A 19,647-nucleotide genomic window follows, 5' to 3' on the forward strand; every position below is an offset into this window, starting at 1 on the left:
CTCTGTGTCGCTCGCTCACTTTTAAGTAGGGCTGAAGCTGTGGAACTTTCCCTCAGGTGTGACTGAATGGACCATCTGCTGTTGTTGACCAGAACCCTTTACAAACAACCATAGAGGGAGAAAGCATATGACTCGCTTATTCTTCTTGTTACCTTTTGGTAGCCGAGAAGCTGAATTTAAAACTTTTGCTTTGAGAGGATTCTGCTAACTACCGCAAATCCTGCATGTTTGGTAGACAGACTTTATTGAATTTGACAATTTTTGCATAGAATGTTTTGGTTTCAAAACAAAATATGGATTGAATTGTTTTAGCTGTTATTGTTCTTTGTACTCCATCATTTGGGTATTTTCTGAAATTCTGACATATATAATTCATTTTCTTTTTTTGTGTGTGTCTGAGGCTTGAATGTATTAGTGGCCTGCCACCTATAGTTAATACAATTGTTATATTGTTTAGCCGTGAGTTTCACAGTATTATATTTTTTCTCATTAGGGGCTCTCTGGTTTTTTTTTGCAGTAAAGTTCGAAACCTGCCAGCAAATAGAGAAGGTTTACTTTGAGAGCAGTGACCCAAAGTTCAGCGTTCAGCCGGACGGCTCTCTTTACATACAGCAAGATGTGGCGAACCTAACCGAACCGATCCAGTTCATGGTGACGGCCAGAGACATCACAGACAAGCGTATCTGGGAGACCACTGTTAAACTCGCCCTTGCTGAACACCCACCATCACCTCCTATTAACCAGGCAAGTCATATGTAATTTTTGCCGGATAAATGTTTTTCTAAATATGTAGTTGTGTAATGTGAAGCTATTCAAACCCTGTTTCTAGAGAGTCACCATCCTGCTGAGTTTTTAATCCAACATAACTTAAAAACCCAATCAAGGTCTTCAGAATTTATTGAAAATTACAGTGGGAACAAGGTTAGAATTAAACTCTGCAGGATGGAGGCGTGAATAGCTTTGCACTAAAAAAAACAAGTTAATTCATTCATCAATGCTTGTGCACCCACCAAAATTACAGTGTTTACAAGGGCACTGTATCGAAACACATTTTTTCCTTGCCTTCTACTGTACTTTTTCTTCTCTTTTCTGCTTTTTCTATATTACTTTTCATTCTCGTCTACTTCTGTGATTGACTTGCAATTGATGTTCTCTCTTGCTTTTATTTGCTCACTGAAATGCAAGAGATGTTCTTATTTTTGTATTTCTTCAAGTCTACAGTAAGTGTTTTAATACTGCAAGGGCAATACCGTATTGTTAACCAGCCGACTGAACATTGCAACAGCAAGACATTAACTTAAACAAAACCAAACCATTAAAAACAAAAAGCTTTTCATAAAACTCGCTGATTTGCTTGGTTCACATATTGCAACAATGGTACCCATTGACTTGCATTGGTTTGTGCCCATACAATAGAAGTGAATCACTATCGCCCTTGCTTGGTTACCAACATTCTATTTCAAATATCTTCTTTTCTGTTTTGCGGAAAAAAGAAAGTCATTCAGGTTTGAAATGACAAGAGGATGAGTAAATGATGACAGAATATTCATTTTTGGGTGAACTCTACCCCTTTATCAATTAAAAGCAGGCAAACAAAAAATCCTAAAAAATTTCACCATTTTTTTATTAAACATTGTTGGAGAATAGTTCTTTCACTGTGTCTTGCAGCTTAATAATAAAATGCACAGAATAATTGACATTGATTGAGTTCATGTTTTCAGCAGTGGTGGTGGTGGTGGGGTTTCGTAATTGTTAATTTTTTGGCCATACTGCACACGCAAGAGCGAGATTCAATAACAGAGCAAGATGTTATTATGTTTAAGCAATCATCAAAATTCGAAAACTAGTTACAGTTTCAAATTGATTACATTTTGTTTTTCCATTCGCGCGCGCGTTTGCATGGAGGGAGGCATTGCGCGCGGGTGCTTTTGAGAGTTTACACAAGCCTTTGGCAACATGCCAAAAGTCATGATCTGATAATGAAAAGTGAATGCTCAAATGTAATTTTTACAAAAAAGATGAAAGGAGTAATATTTCATTCTCATACAACTCATTTTTCACACGAACGCACACACGCACGCACACACGTACTAACTGTATGCCACAATACAGTATGCCCTGCTTGGCAAGTATCATTAAACTTTTAATACATGTGCCTGTCATGTTAATGTCCCGTGCTCGGTGCAGTGGAGATGAGGTGTACAGGCTTTATATAGATGTCTTACCCACTGGCATTGGACTGTTTCTGCATCCAAAGTGACCTAAAAATGCCAGCAGAGAGGCAGGAATATAGGTACCCATGGGAACCAGGAGTCTGGTCTGGTGAGCCCTATTCCTGTGTCCCTAACCCCTCACTTGTCCTCTCCTTCTGCACGACCATTTAGAATAGCGTCTCCTTGTTGGCTCTGGCAGGTTACTGAAGGACAAACGCACACACAAAGCATGAAGATACATGACTGTTCCGGGGGTTGTGGGAGATGTGACTCTTTGCAGCTCTTTGACCTAGTTGAGTCTATAAATAATTAATTAATGAAGAACTTTGTCCAAATGAAATGAAGCTAGATGGATCATTTGAGGATTTAAGGCATGCTTTGGTTCATGTGTGTGTTCGGTCATAAAGAATTTTTTAACAGAGGTGATAATCTAATCACCTCACAAAATATACAGTGTATACATACCATGTTGTTACTATTTTACCAGTATTTTTGGACATGGTACTATGGTAATACAGTGGTATTTTTGAAGTACCATGTTGTATGATATTGAATTTCGAATTGCCACCAACGCCTCCGCTCCGAAGCACTACGGTAGCTGACACAGGACTAAGATGTCATCACGTTTGCACTTCTTTGCCGAAGGAGATAACGTATTTACGAAGTTTGTCCGTTTAGCGCTACTGTAGAAATAACATGATGCATTCCATTGAAGGGGACCTGCGGTGTATGTAATAGGGGTTGAACGACCTTCGATTTTTTTGAGGTTCACTATTATGTGATAAAATTTGCGTCGTCGTCAACTAGTCGGGCTGCGAGAGAATGGTGGGACTCACGCAAAATAGCCTCTAAATGTATAGTATCTAAATACAAATAAACTGTTGTTCATCTATTACACAAGAGCAACAGCAACTAAGCTAAAATATAACTATTTTAAAACAAGAGGTCGGTGGTAGTGGGGCTATGCAGTAAAATATCAGCAGGTGGATCTCTACAGCAGCCTAAGTTACTTCAGATCTGAAGCGTGTGTACAGACCAAACTTCCCTTGCTTTTACAACAAATCAACTGAAAGTGACAGATAAAGCAACAGAAAAATGTGTCAAGCTTGTTTGTGATGGCCTATGACTATGACAACGTCAATATATTTATTAGTAATGCAGCAGACGCTTTATCAGCGGACTTACAAACGCAGCACCTCAATGACACAGCAGCCAATATGAGAAACATTTTTATTTATTCTGTGTCTTTCATGTTTTATTAAACAGGGGAACAAGTACAAAAATAGCATATAATATTAAAAGACCTGCGTGTAGAAGCTAGCGCACTGAAACGTAAGGCTTTACCTGCAAGCTTTTTGCGGCGTCAGAACAAATCGTGAATGTTGCAGACGAAAACAGGACACATTGTGAATGATACGTGCAAAGCAGGACAAGATAACATATTTTATTGCCGGGAGTGTGACAGAATCCCGCTGAACCGGGTGGGAATGACATCCGTCCCACGTGCAGGTCCTTGGAACAGTCAGCCGTCTTCTTAAAGGTACAGTGTCTCAAAAAAATCACATGACCCGCGACTAGTTTACATCAAACTTTAAATGTCGCGCCAGAGCATTAATGTCGACTAGTTCGTGCAACCCCTAGAATGTAGATAGTAATAGCTCATTTTATGGTAATAAAAACATAATACTTTTCTATGTAAGTTCTTAATACACCTCAAGACATAGTTCTGTATATTATATTGCATTTCTGTCAATAGATCCTCCAAAAAATTACCCATTGGACCTTTAAGTGCTGTTGCAAATCATACTATTATTTTACTGTACCATGGTACCAGCACAGTGCTCTTTAAAGAGCACTTTTGAGATAAGTTCACATGAGAGAATATAGGAAGAGTTTTGTTCCAAAATGAGATAACTCTGTTTAAAAAAATCAAAAATCATGTTTTTTTTTATTGTGCATTCCAATTAATATCAATCAAACTGCAGTTGGTTTGTTTTGATTTAAGCCATAATAACTAAAAAATACAGCTAACTAACACAATAAAAAACAATAAAAACATGATAACATACTAAAAAACATTATGTCTGGAACCAAACTCTTCATATGTTTTCACCTTTAATTGCCTCTGCTTTATCTGTTGTGATCACAGTATATTTAAGTCCTTCTATCTTAAAAGACTTATGTAAATTAAGTTAACACAAAACATCAATCAGTGTTCGAGATCAGTGCCTAAGTCAAAGAAGAAACCCACGCACTTTTCATGCACACGTATGCAAAAAACAGCGGTGACACATTTGCCAGAGAAGTAATTAAAATGCGATGTCTCGTTAAGAAAGCAAGCAGAGATGCTTCAGAAACAGAGATATGACATACGTTTCAACAAAAGCTTACCACAGTGCAATTCTTCGTGCCTCTGCTGACCATAAATGTCAGTAGGTTACGTGTAGTTTATTATAAACTTGCATGACATTTACCCGCATCACGTTTTATAACAATGTCCTGGATATTGGTTTTGATGTTTACATACCTGCATTAAGATCTCCACGGCATACATTCTAGTGTATCTCATTGATTGTGCTTTCATAATGACAAATTCTAGCCATTGCTTTTTTGTTTGACATATCGACAGCGCTTCCGCTTTGTCCCACACCATGTTTTATTTAGTGACGTTTGGATGGCCCAAGTCTAAAAATACCCAGGACTGTTCTTTGGTTGGCATTTAGCTGGATATGAGCCTCATCCGTCCTAAGATGAAAGTTGGAATTCATGAGCATTGGGAATAATCTTCGAGATCCATTAGTTCTGTTTTCTCCTTAACAGTATAAATGTAGCCCGAATTGCTGGCCAAACAGAGCACAGAGCATAATAGATGGTGGGGCCACCCGGTGTGAGCAGCTCTGAGTTGTCCAACACGGAGACCTCTGCTAAGTCATTCTGCTGCGCTAATTATAAATCCTGAGTCTCACCTTTTTAATAATGGAACTTCAGTGGCAATTCAGGTACATTTGCTTCTCTCTAGACTGTGTGGCCTGCTGCAAAGACTGATTATAAAAGTAGCAAATGAGCACTGCCTAATGGGGAATTTGCACATACTGGCGTGTAATGGAAAAACTCCAGACAGGGTAGCAAGCAGAGCAATGCGGCCCCATAGAACAATAACCTCCAGATGTCTGCAGCAGAGCTGCGGGCTGACTGATGCCCAAACGGGTTTCTTCTCAGTGGGGAGGGATGGGGAGCCAGCTGGCAGGGCTGGTTCTTCTGGAGCTACGGGAGCTCAGGGCAATCCAGGCAGCCATTTCACACACGCTGACTCGCGAACGCACACACACACACATACATTGAAGCACATTCCCTACATCTGCTGTGCACCGTCCCACAACACAACATGCTTGTTCTAGTTTATTCTTTCCTCGCTGTCTATTGTAATGGTTGCAGCGCTCGTTCCTCTACCAGAGGAATAAACCTTTTCATTAGCCATGCTGTTGTAAGTCTGTGTGCCTTTCATTGGCACAGCCATGCTAGAATGCATCAGACTGGCTTGGATCTTTTTGTGCCGTTGGCTAGACATTTGGAGGAATGCGTCTGCAGAGCCAATGAGAGTTGATTGGATAAATCAAGGTCTTTATCAGAGTTCCCAATGTCCTGTTTGTCAGCGGGCGAAAAAAGGGAGAGATGGAGCGGATGACAGAGAGACAAAGATTGAAAAGATGAATGTGCCGCACTAATGAACAGATCTGTGGGGGGAGAGATAAGGTTTTTGTCTGTGTTAGAACACGATCTGCTGGCTGAGTGCGGCGTGCAGCCGCTCTGAAAGCACTGTCTCCCAAAGGTCACATTGCTGACCAGGCATGTGCTGTTATTGCATACAGAGATAGTGTTTTAGATGCGAGAGCTTTCAATATCAGACGTCCACAAGTTTTTTTTATTATTTCTGATAACAAGCAAAATAACTAACAAGTGAATTAGCTAGCCAGTTAAAACTAAAGTTGTGTCCGAAATCGCACCTATCGACTGTTAAAACAGTACCTTCTAAATAGACGGTTTCATTTTAACAACATAAACAAACATTACTGCGCATGCACACTTTTGTGACCCCAACTTAACTTCCGGTACACATTCACAAACAATAGAGTGCCTGTAGATTATTTCTGATAACAAGCAAAAGAAACCAAGAACTGTTACTTGGCTAAACTTGCCTCGACAATATTTTGAATTTAGACTCCGATACCAAGCTCAACCGCTAGATGTCAATGTACCACACAGTTTGTTTAAATGCGACTGAATACAGGACCCATTCAACAAATTGTTTATTTAATAAAATGACCATACAACAAAAAGTTTACAAATCGTTTATTTAATACAAAATATTATACAGTAAAATAATAATACAAATTAATATTAAAATTTCCTCTCACAGTCTGCGCTGTCTTCGGGCATGTCTCGCAGCTGTGTTCTTGGGTATGACAGACTCATCCCAAGTCTGATGGGCACTACATCTGTATTGCATGTTGGGGTTCCAGCATGCAGTGGCAGGGCTCGTCGATTAAGGTGTTGTGGTCACGGTTGGCTACGTTCTTTGGAGTGTAGCCGCAACCCCGTCTGCTTCCCGAGCAGGTTCGACTGCCGTTTCAGCGAGGTCGACTGCTTCGGCGAGTGGCGGAGGTGATTGGGGATTCCCATGGATGTCACTCCACCAGTTTCGGCTCGCGGACCATCCGTGCCCCAGTACGCTCGGCGGTGTACCGTCCCATAGCGGGCAGACTCTACAACGGGATGGGGATGAACTTTCTGTTAGGGCTGTGCAATTAATCGAAAATTAATTGTAATCGTCAATTTTGGCCTTCAACAATTACAAAAACAAAATAATCGAGGTAAAACGATTATTGTGCCACATTCCATTTTGCAAGGATCCTCTCTTTTCTTGTGGAATAAATCCACAGCGCACCCCCTTCCTTACAGTGGTTCAGCTGTGCTATTTCTTTACATTTATTTTTCAGTTGAATTCACAGTTTAAAAGCAAAGTTATTTATTTTCTTTGTTGTTTTAAAAGTTAATGAGTAATCGTGTTGAGTAATCGGGATCTCAATATTGGCCAAAATAATCACGATTATGTTTTTTGTCATAATCGAGCAGCCCTACTTTCTGTCATAACGTCGGACAGCTACCTCCTGGCATCGGATGCGGAGACCCCTTAGAGCTCCCGCCCTGGGCGGTTGAGCCCAAGATGAGGCGACGCAGAGATGACGGCCGTGCTTGCCTGGGCGGCTGACCTGGAGGTGCATGAGGAGTTCACAAAGACGTGGAATATGCCGTACACGGCGCTTTCCCGTCTGACGGGCTCAGGAGCTGTTACTTCCCTGGACGGTGGGGCAGCTAAGGGATATGTCGACGTCCCACAGGTGGAATGTGCAGTCGCGGTGCACCGCAGAAGCTGCCACTTGGAGGGGTCGACCAAGGCTCTCTTCCACGCTATGGCGGTCCATCAGGTTCATAATGCTATGGCGACCCATCGGGTCATAAGTCAAAGCGTTAAGATCTGGTTGATGGGAAGACCGACCCGGCTGCGCACTGCCAGCGGCCTCGCGCCTCATGCAATGAAGGTCATGGCGGGTGCTCTGGGTCAGACAACGTCCATGATAGTGGTCCAAGGGAGACATATGTGGCTCAAACTTGTGTAGTGATGCTCAGAAGGCTCGCCTTCTAGATGTGCCCGTCTCGCAAGTGGTGCTGTGTGGTGACTCCTCTGGAGTCAACAGGTGATCAAGTTCCTGCGAGCTACCTTCATCCCGGGTGACCTGAACCAGACAGCCGATGCGCTCTCTCGTCAGGGGACGCCCCGCGGAGAAGGACGACTCCAGCCCCGTGCAGTCTGGCTCATATGGGAGCGGTTCGGCCAGGCGCAGCTGGACCTGTTTGCCTCCCGGACTCCACCCATTGCCATTGGAAGTACGCCTTCCCCTCAGTGAGCCTCCTTGCACAGGTCCTGTGCAAGGTCAGGGACGAGGGACATCAAGTACTGCTAGTTGTGCCCTACTGGCCCAACCAGACTTGGTTCTCAGACCTGCTGGCTCTGACGACCGTTCCCCCCTGGCCAATTCCCCTGACGAAGGACCGTCTGTCGCAGGGGAAGGGAACGGTGTGGCACCCCAAGCCAGGCCTCTGGAATCTCCACGTCTGGCCCCTGGACGAGAAGATAAGTCCTTGAGTTGCTTGTCGCCGGCGGTCAGGGAGACCGTCCTGCAGGCTAGAGCCCCCGCCACTATGCATTTATATGCTTATAAGTGACGTCTCTTCTCGTCCTGGTGTTATCCCGAGGGGAGAACCCATGGAGTTGCCGATCGGGTCGGTGTTGGCCTTCCTACAGGAGAGACTTGAGAGCAACCTCTCCCTGTCCAAATGTAGCCACTATTGCTGCTCATCACGATCTCATGGAGGGTAAGTCCCACGGCCAACGTGACCTGGTCACCAGGTTCCACCTCGACTGCGCTCCGTACCCTATTGGGACATTAATGTGGTCCTACAGGGCCTTTGTATGGCCCCTTTTTTCCCCATAGGTGCCTAGAATTCGGGCCCGGTAGTTCTCACATTATCCTGAGACCCCGGCCAGGTTACGTGCCCAAGGTTCCCACCACTCCTTTTCGGGACCAGGTGGTGAACCTGCAGGTGCTCCCCTCTGGGGAGGAAGACCCAACCTCCAATGTGTTGTGTCCATTACGCGCACAGTGCCTCTACTTGGACTGCACACAGAGCCTTAAAAGCTCTGAGTAGCTCTTTGTCTGTTTTGGGGGACAGCACAAGGGGAGGGCTGTCTCCAAACAGAGATTGGCACACTGGATCGAGGATGCCATTGCTTTGGCATACCGTTCCCAAGATCGCCCGTGCCCGCTTGCAGTGAGAGCCCACTCCACCCGGGGTATGGCCTCCTCATGGGCACTGGCTCAGGGTGCCTCTCTGGCAGACATATGTAGTGCGGGTTGGGCTACGCACAGTACCTTTGCAAGGTTTTACAACCTCCGCGTGGAATCAGTGTCAGCCCGTGTCTTACACGCTACCGGCGTGTGAGGTCGGCAACTGGGGTGGGCGTACGCCTGCAAAAGCGCCTTCTCCCCTCTACAGGCGAGTCTAGCGCGCTATTTTAGCCTCCCTACTTCCCCCCTTAGGGCGAAGTACAGGCATTCCTTCCATCACTAAGCATTGGCAATTGTGGTTTTAACCAAGTCCAGCACTGGTAGAGTCGCCCCTGCTCAGGTGGACCCCTATACTCGGACTGTTGCCCCATACGTAGTGACTCTCCTGCAGGGTCGACCCGTATGTTGAATTCCTCACTCTTGGTTCCCCTGTCGGTGAACCTGTGACCTCCCCTCCGGTGGGTTACCTCACCTGGGTTATGTCCCCCCTACTCGGGCTGGCGCATTTTTTCACATGTTGTTCTAATCACCGGTGAGACCATGTTGGTGTCTTCACATGTAATCTCCCCTTGTGGTAGGATATGGCCTCCGTGGCACACTCTTCAACGAGGAGAGCAGTTCTTCTCCAGTGTTCCTTACGGCACCGGGCAGCTTCTCGCTAATAGAGACGAACGCCACCGTCCATGCCGGCCGTCTGTACGAGTACTGATCTCACTGGAAGATTACGTCTCGCAGTAGCGCTCACTTGTGACTCGCTAGTCTAGTCAGTGTCGCTCCGCTTGAGGTCGTGATACGGCTCAGCGCCGTGGCGTGTAAAGATATGTCCCCAGTCTGTCTCTCAACACAACGTCGAGAGACCGACTGAAGGGGAACTTCTCGGTTACGACTGTAACCTCCGTTCCCTGATGGAGGGAACGAGACGTTGTGTCTTCATGCCAAAACGCTTCGCCGACCTGCTGCAGCGACAGGGAGATGTCTCTCAGGTTCCTCAGCCCAAAAAGATGAGTGAATGGTCACCGCCACCTCCCTTTTATGTATGCACGGGGCGGGGACTGGCGTGCATGTGCCATTCGCCAAGCCCATTGGCGTTTTAAATTCCTCTCGGAGATGATAGGTTATCAAGATCAAACCACAGTCTGTCTCTCAACACAACGTTAACTTATCACCTTAAATTAAACTGCTTTTGTTGTTGACGCAACACTAACCACTAGCCAGATAATCACAGACCGGACATTAACTACGAGTCAGGTCCGTATCCAAGGATAGGCACATGCATCCGATGAAATGTCTATAAACGCAATAAGGTGCTCGAGGCTAGTGCTTTATCGGGAATATTTTAAATTCAAGATGAGTTTTAAAATTATGATATAAATAAAAACCCATTTTGAACTTGTGTAAAGACACATTTTAGTTCTGAATATTCTCGGTTTGTTTCCTGTTTGAACTGAACATATTGCAAAGAGTCAGCAGACTGTGTTTTGGCTTATCACCCAGTGACAATAAACCGGTTTTATTTTCTATTATTGCAAGTCTTAAATTGTGTTTAATAAAGCACTTGATGCTGAGACCGTCATGCATATCTCTCCAAAAACAAATTTTCATTACCATGAGCTAATAGAATGTACAGCAGCATAAATATAAAACACTCTGACTATAATAACAACAGGTGTTTGATATGAATGCTTGTCAACTTGTGTGCTCAGGAAAAAGGTGGAATGTTGGAGTTTATTTTTTATACTTCATTTTTTAAGGTCTGTCCATGGTGTAAGAGTATTACTTATCCTTCGTTGCTCAACCTGATTTTTCACTCCCTCTGTCTTTCTCTCTCTCTTTCATTATCTCTTTCATTCATTCTCTCTCTTTATCTCTAACCTCTTTCTCTATTTCACCCTCGTATGCACAGTAATTCCACCTGCCACCCCCTGAAAGGTCTGCTTGCGACCTATTCTTCTCTCGCTCTCTGTTTTTTCTTCTCTGTCTCTCTCTCTCTCTGCAGCAGGTACCTGTGAGCTTTGTGGATGAGCAGAGCTGAGGCGGAAGTGATTTTATCAGCCTCTCACAGCTGCCCTCCTCGCTCATTCACGACTCCCTCCCGCTCACACAACTCCTCCATTTTTCGAGCTCGCTCAAGCCCCTGCAGCCAGATCCATCAAGCTGTGAAAAATTAAAACAAAAGAGGCAAAAAATACAATATGTTTGCTCAGATTTGCCTCACATCTGTTCGAGCTCTTCTGCCGACAAACCGTGTTTGTGAGACATTGATAGGCTGACCTGCCTACGCATGCTTGAATTGGCATCCCCCGCTGTCGGGAGAGAGACACAGAGAGAGAGAGGAGAGAGAGAGAATGCTGGGATTTGGCGAAAGGATTTCGGATCGGAAATGTACTGCCACAGATGGGCGGGTTGTCAGGGGGAGAAACGGCAACACAGGATTACATGAAAAGCTGACAATTCAGAGATGAGCACTAAAGACACTAAATGAAGCACAACAGAGTCCCTCATATACTGTAGACATCCAGGGCACCCAGACGCTGTGAATTATCTCCTCTAAAACGGTAGCTTGGGGAACTGGGGCTGTTTGATTGGTCGTCTCAGCCCTCGCCTTGGCCTTCGAATGAATTGCGTCGGGGTCAGCGACAGCTGTAGTTTTTCTTGTCTAAATTATTGATGTGGTATTTCATCAATCTTTTTCCATTGGGCACCCATGAGGAAATGTCATGGTATGCGTCAATGTGATATTGCTGTGTTATAAGGGCTGGTTTACAGAGGCCTGGATGCGATTTGTCATTTTGATTGGTCCTTTAGGCGGAAACCCCACCGCTATCCTTACGATCCTGGCGTAGGGCTCAGGTGCGCGCGCGCTGCTTTCGTACCATGACATCACAAATAATGGGTGATTAGTAATAATTGGACAAGAGTGTTTGTCTCTTCAAGCAGTTTGTTGGGTTTTTCGAGGGACTTCCCAGAGGAAATGTTTAATTGCTCAGAGGCTGATCTTTCACGGATCAGGAGGCGTGTTCTCAATTGCGTTTTCTTTAAATGTCAACTTTTTCTGAGGTGTCTCTTTCAATTCATCTACTTTGTCTCATAGATTTCTCCCTTTTTTTGAGAAAAAGACAACAACAACAAATGAGACAATTACTGATGTACAGCAAGGGCTATGATAACCGTAGCTATTAAGATAGTTATACAATTTTAAGTGAAAAGGATCGATTAAGAGGATCGATAATGTTGGGATCACTTTTAGAGCTAATCATTTTCCTCACTAACAGCTAATTTAAATCCTTTCAAGCTCTACACATTTAAAGGAACAGTTCACCCAAAAATGAAAATTCTGTCATCATTTACTCACCCTTGTGGTGTATAAATGTCTTTCTTTGTATATGTTTCTTTGTTCTGATGAACACAGAGAAAGATGTTTGGAAGAACTCTTGTAACCAAACAGTTCTTGGCCACCATTGGCTACCATAGTAGGAAAAATGACAATTGTAGTCAAAAGTGCCCCAGAACTGTTTGCTTTCCAACATTCTTCAAAATATATATATATAGAAACTCTAGACGGCGCAGTCTTAAAGTCTAAACCTATCCGACATAATAACTACTACTACATGGTGAAGTGACTGGTTCCCTCCGTATCAGCAGCCAATGAGCTTGCTGCTCTACGTTTAAATCTCGGCTAGTGATTGTTGCAGCAGTGCAGAGCGTTTTTAGAACCATCCTCCTTCCCCAGCTCCACCTGTATAGATCTGCTACAAGGACCACGTAAGCTGTGGTTTATTCATATGTTATATGTGCAGCAGCAGCATTCCTTATATGCACATGCTCCGCAGCAGCAGCGTAGCAGATCTATTCCGCCAAGACCAAATACATTATATGTCAGTGGTCTTCACTATTTTTTTCATGAGAGCCACAATAATAGGACAAAGTCAATAGGGGAGCCGCGTTTTTTTCCCCCGATCCAAAATCCACGCGATCTCAAAAGAAGCCTCGGTTAAACGTTCAGCTGTAGAAGTTATCCTGTGTATGCGCCTTTGTTGTCCAGAAAGAGAGGAAGAAAGCTGTTCTATTTTTCTTTTCCTTATTTCACTTCCAGGCGGGTAACTTTTATTGAAATTTGGATGCGTTGTTTGGAAATGGCGCTCCAAATTACTGCGCTTGAAACCAGAGCGTGTTTGTTTGCATAGTAAACACAAAGGGTTCGATCCGTGGAGAACAAATAAAAATTCATCTGTCCACTTTTCTTGAAATTTTCTATGCTCATCTTGTATGACTCATACCTTTCTCTTTTTAGCAGGTGCTGACTCGCCACAAACTCCGTCTCCGTCATCTTTCTGTTGATTTGCGGTTGTTGCATGCTCCGAATATTTAGTTCCCTCTTTTGTCACCGTCACATTGCTTTGTTGCTGTCCACTTGGTGCACGACATTGTTTGATAAGAAATCGATCCATTTGTAGTCCGTGTATAACACAAGCTAACTAGCATGAAATGTTGGAAATAGCAGTAGCTAACGTCAAGTGTTAAGAGCTGGAAAGAGCGCCAAAAACCGGCAGCTGCACAGTCAGTCAGTGTAACGTTAATGGACGTAACAGGAGAGAGTGTATCTTTTTTGTCTATATTTTCATATTTTATTACACTTTTTTTGGTACTTTTATATAAATGATTTGTTACAGAGCAGACACAGAATTTTCTAATGGGTTATGCCACGCGAGCCATGAATTAAAGCTTGGCTAGCCGCAGGAGGCTCGCGAGCCGTGCAATGAGTAACACTGTTATATGTCATGCGCACTACCATGCTAAACACTCCGAGAGTTGTCATGACAGAACTTCTTTTATAAAGACATTTATAAAGCAATTTTTCCAACTATGGTAGTCAATGGTGGACAAGAACTGTTTGGTTACAAGCATTCTTCCAAATATTAAAGAAATGTATACAGATTTAGAACAACTTGAGGGTGATACTTCATTGAAACTTTGGTGGACTTAGACAAAAGCCCCTTAATTTCAAACATCTGCAATTTATGTGGTCATTTTGACTATACTGTACTGTGATCTTATATAAATAATATAAATATAAATGTTATGTAATATGATGTTTTTACCATCAATGTGTTTTCTAATGTTAATTTGATTTTGTACTGTTGTATCGATTTTTAATGGACTTTATATCTTTTCTCCACAGATTGCTGGGGATGGTTTCTATGGGGGATCCTCCGACAACACCTATCAAAATCCTAGGCTCATTACGTTTCCACGACAACACCAACGGGGCTCCACCCATGGGCTACGACGACAGAAGCGAGACTGGGTCATTCCACCAATCAACGTGCCTGAAAATTCCCGAGGTCCCTTCCCTCAAGTTCTTGTCAGGGTCAGTAACAGTTACTGCTCATGAGCAGCATTCAAAATTGATTCTGAAGCTTTTAATTCCTCTGACTTGTTGACATATCACTTTTGCTTGATGATCGTATAGAACATTTTGACAGATGCTGCCCATTTATTAATAAAACACCACTTTTAGCCAAGAATTAAAACAGACAGACAGTTTCCAAACAGACAGTTTTAAATGACTTAAGTTCACTCTGTCTGAGACATAAAAGAACAAGTGTCCTCTCATAAGCTTTTACCAGTGCCCTGTCTCAGACGCGCACGGCTGAAACACAGAGCTTTCTCGCCACACGTCTCTTGAACCACGGAGAAGCCTAAAAGGTTAAAAAGCGCAGTAGCACAGGTGAACGTTTTCAAGAGCCTTCATTCAGACAGCTCTCCTGCGTCTGCTCCTGAGAGCCCTTCTAAGGGTAGGAGAGGACTTGTGTCTCCCTCTCTGAGTCGAGGGTTGATAAGTAGGGGGCTTGGAAGTAGATTGGCACAGGGTATCAACATCTCTCATCCACCTTAATGCTTCTACAAAGCCTCCTCTCAAGTTTCTCCAGCATGAGAAATAAAGATGGCAGGATATTTTATATTGTATACCTTTGGAGCTCACTTTCGGGTTTGGCATGGCTGTGGGAAATTGTTTGAATTATTTTTATATGTGTGGGTTAAAATCAAATGACGTCAGACCCAACAACGCAAATTATAAAACAAGCTTAACGTTATGAATCGACTTCAATAAATCAATAATAAATCATAACCCATGTCCGAACATAACAGGACTGCCAGTGGGTATACATTTTGGTGAAGAAGTGTTTTAGAAAATATTCTCCAGGAGACACACGCACACACTTCTGTGGTACTCTGAGGTGAGTTATCCCAGCCTGTGCTCCTCTGGGGTTCCACAAGCTCAAGTTTCTCTTATCTGTTCTTTAGACTGTAGTCTGGCTTTGCCATTCTGTGGACTGTCCTCATAAACTCCCTCATGGACATTTGTACCTCTCAGATTACACCCATGGATTACCACAATCTCTTTCCACTGATGCACACACGGACAGCACTTTAAAGCACTCATATGGAAAGATTAGAAAACCTGTGAAAAGGCATGGGATCCATTTGAGGGGGTTTTGATAACCTCTTCACACCTCTAGCCTTAAATGTTTTGCTTTAGAGACCTTGGTCTGTGGGTTTGGCATGTTTTGTAGGGCTTTACTGTTGTTGGCTATTTTCTGGCATTAGGGGACCTGCCGCTGCTAAAACAGCACTACTCCAAACTTTTATCAAAGCTGATCATTCTATACTATATTGATTATATAAGCGAATATATTTCAAAGCATTTTATCATTTTATATTTTATATCTAGAGTTATGAGGCTTATATTCCGTTTGAAAGATGTCAAACTTAATTTTACAGCTTCTATAATGTAGGAGTCTTGTGGTACCAAGGACATGATGTAACATGCAGAACCTTGAATTACACCCATACATTTGCATTGAAGTTTTAAAATTTGAAAATGTACACCTTTTGAGAGAGGAGGCAGAGACTTCTGTCTGGGTTTTGGGTTTTTATTGAAATGCTTTTCCGTGTTAGAGGCATACAAAACAATTTACCTACAACAGTTCCTATATGTTATATCATTGAATGATATGTATTTTTTTTCATTTTGACATATTATTTTTCAAATCATGTTCCAGTATACATTATATTTTTGTATTGCTTCAAAACAAAAATACATCAGTCATTAAATCTTTTTTTGTGCTACAAACTGTAGTTTTTTTATTGTCATATATAGTCATATATTCCAGGGCCATTAGTCATTAAATTCACTGCAAATGTAATAATGTTTAGCAGTGGATGTGCATTTTCCTTCAAACTGAGTTTTTAACAGTTTACTTCAAGTTCATTTCATTTTGGATGTAATTAAAACAAGTGATGTTTGTGGTTAGTGAGGTGAGTTGTTTACTGTATTGTCAACCCATTCACTTTCTCATGATGGGTGGGTTGTGTCTCACTGACAGGGTGAACAACCAGTCATAATGCCATGGAGGTGTTGCCTCCTTTTATATGACTTTCCACCTGTATTTTGCTGTTTGCCACCCACTTAAGCTTCAGGACCGCAGTGTTTGAAAAGCAGAAAGACAATAAAGCCCTCTAAACCTTTATGGTGTCACTGATAGTGTTACTTTAGAAAAGTGCTTTATACACTTACTTATTTCATAAAATTGACCTTGTTTTATTTTTGTATTATCAGGCTTGCCTTCTCAGAGAAAGCGCCACTGATAAAGCTTTTTATTAACATTAATAAAAGCAGAGCTGCATTTATTGTTGTTTACATGTTCTACATCCCCAATTACCTACGCAATCGAATTCCAATAAACAACACATACTCCCTCCGAATGTACAGATGCTCAAAATGAAAGCGGTGAATTCTTAATTTACTGACTAACTCGAATCAATTTTCATTCTCTCATATTGGTCCATTAGCTCCGAAGGGAGATAGGGAGCCATGGTGCACCTGGCCAGCTCCGGTATTCATATTCTCTGTGCCCTATTATTAAGCAAGCGGTTCTGGGCCTTTGTCATCGCATGGCTGATTTACAGAACGAACTGCAAAGAGGTATGTGCGCTAATTCCCGCTAATAGCTGCTGTCGCCTGACAATAGTATTCAATGATACATGGGCTTGGAAAAATAGGGAGATTTTGCTCAATTCAACATGCAAATCTTCTCAATGTTAGCTGGAGAATAGAGTAGTGGAAAGGGATCAGTGGGGTAAAGTGAACAGGTTCTGTTTAATGTGGCAGTTTTTAAACTAAACTATACCCAGTAGCTTAGGACTAGTGTGACCTGACTGGAAAAGTACAAATAAAATAATTGCTTAGTGTTTTTCTGTAGAGATTATACAGTGTCATAATAAATGCAACACCATCTCACAGGAATTTGTAAATATTTTCCGAAGTGGAAAATCCGTACCTTCAACAAATTAGCCACCTCGTAAAATATTCACGAATTCCTGCGAAATCAGGTTGGAGAAATGTGTTTTGAAAACTCAAGCGTGGTTTTATTTAGGACTGTATTGCATAGCCCACATTCTTAATGCGGAATTCAGTCTGCACTGGAAAAGTGACCACACTAAAAAGAACTGTTGATCATAATGCATTTTTAATCTGTGAATAAAAAACAAGAGCAATCAATAAAAAAGCCTGGATGTTGTACCATTATTTTGACCTCAAAGTCAATTTTACAGTTTTAGTATAAGCATAGTTACATATCTATCATTAAAGTCAATATAGTCTGTTGAAAACTCTTCTAGAAACACACAACATGTTTTAAGATTAGTATTTTAAAGGCTATGTAGTATTTATGAGTTTGAATTAGACTACAAAATTTGCATTCTAACTCGTGGTGTGGTTTTGGATGCTTATGGTCATTGCACAGGTCTGCAAAGTCAACCAAAGATAGGGCCAATTTTGTGTATATAACGCAAAAATGCATACACAATCTAAATAGTTCTTCTGAGAACTCATTGGGCATACTAATGAAAAATAGAGGCTCAGTGATTCTGTTTTGACTGCGTCGAGATATCTGAGGGCGATCTCCCACACAAAGAAGACATCAAGTTCTAATCTAAGCAGCTTGCTATGTGATTACAGGTCTCTACCTCAAGCAAGATCCAGTGTGGTAGAAGCTTAATTAGATCTTATGCAATGCTCCCTGACTAAAGCTGGCAGTCATACATAGCCTATAGCATTACAGCTAGCGTAAGTGTCCTGGTGGGGCTCTTCTATTACCTCCTAACTTAATCAGAGGCAGTAAAAGCATGGGTCAGGGGGTAAAATATTCGCTTGAGTGGAGAGTTTGAATGATTGTTATTTCATACTCTGGCCTTGAATAACTCTAGCGTTAAATAAGCAAGACGTACAGTACTTGTAATACGAAACTTGTCTCAAGTGGTGGAAAGTTCACTCACCTTCGCTACTAAACTTGGTTGAATGTGGGCCCACACGATTTCAGCTTCAAGAACCTGTGTTAAATGGCTTTATGCAGCGCCTTGCCTGCGTTCGCGTGTGGGGGTGTGTAATGTTAGCTTTTTTCTTAAACGATATTGTAATGAGAGTGTTGACTGATCTTTCCTATTATGCTAAGATGATATTGCGTTCATTTAGTCTGTGAGAAAGACTCGCTACTGAATGCTCCCCACTGACCTCGTGTCTCTCTTGCCCACGCAATCCTCATATTTATTTGAAATATGTTTATACATGATGGAGGTTCGTAACACTGGCTTTTTATTGCATGTGTGCACTGTGTCTTTGATGTTCTAAGTAACCTTCAACATTGGATGCCTGTTTTATGATTGACTAGCATACTCTACTGTACTGTATGTACTGTATACTATGCACAGTATGGGAATTTTGTGTATACATGTTTGGATCAATTGCATAGAGAACACTGTGTGTGGTTTGTGTATCCCACAATGCAATACATTTGATTTGACTGGCCATTTCCCGCATCTGTAAAATCAGGGTCTCCCAAACTGGGGTTTCGCGAACCCCTGATGGTTCACAAGGGAATTGCAGGAGGTTTGTGATGTACTGTATGTCTAACAGTGCAGTTGTTTTCATTAGTTAAAAAAATGGCAAAGAAATGTTTAAAAATAAAAAACTACTTATAAAAACTTCAAAACAGATAAAAATATAAATGTTTTTGAAGTAAAAAAGTTAAACATGCAAATCTGCTATTAAATTGTCTTCCTCGGGGGGAGTACCTCACAGGGGGTACTTCAAGTAAATGATTTAGGTCAAAGGGGTTCAGCTGACAAAACACGTTAAACCCCTGTGTTAAATGAATAAATGTAAATGTCCATTTCCAGTGTGAAGAATGAACCGAAAGTACAATGTAAAGAACAACTATATGATTTATTTTTTGTGTTAATTAATCTAAGTTTTGCACATAGCTTTTTAAAGTAAATTTTACTTCAAAAACATTTTTTAACGTTTTTGCACACAGTTTTTTAAAGGGGTCAAATGACAGGGCTAAAACGAATATTATCGTTTGTTTTAGATGTAATGCAATGTGTATACACGATTTAAGGTTTAAAAACGCTGTATTTTCCACATACCGTGCATGTTTGTATCTCCTCTTTGCCCCGCCTCTCTG

General features: G+C 42.1%; 1 protein-coding gene across 1 annotated transcript in view; it reads left to right on the plus strand.

The window, feature by feature from the left end:
* The window catches only part of cdh4 (cadherin 4, type 1, R-cadherin (retinal)), a 235,449-nt gene that overhangs the window by 153,147 nt on the left and 62,655 nt on the right, over window positions 1–19,647 (plus strand). Inside the window, exons 4-5 of the mRNA XM_057362164.1 lie at window positions 518–744; window positions 14,301–14,489. Of these exons, the coding sequence (XP_057218147.1) occupies window positions 518–744; window positions 14,301–14,489 (416 nt within the window). The remainder of the gene's footprint in view (window positions 1–517; window positions 745–14,300; window positions 14,490–19,647) is intronic.

Source organism: Triplophysa rosa, linkage group LG20 (genome assembly GCF_024868665.1).
Source record: "Triplophysa rosa linkage group LG20, Trosa_1v2, whole genome shotgun sequence".
NCBI classification, from domain to species: Eukaryota; Metazoa; Chordata; class Actinopteri; order Cypriniformes; family Nemacheilidae; genus Triplophysa; species Triplophysa rosa.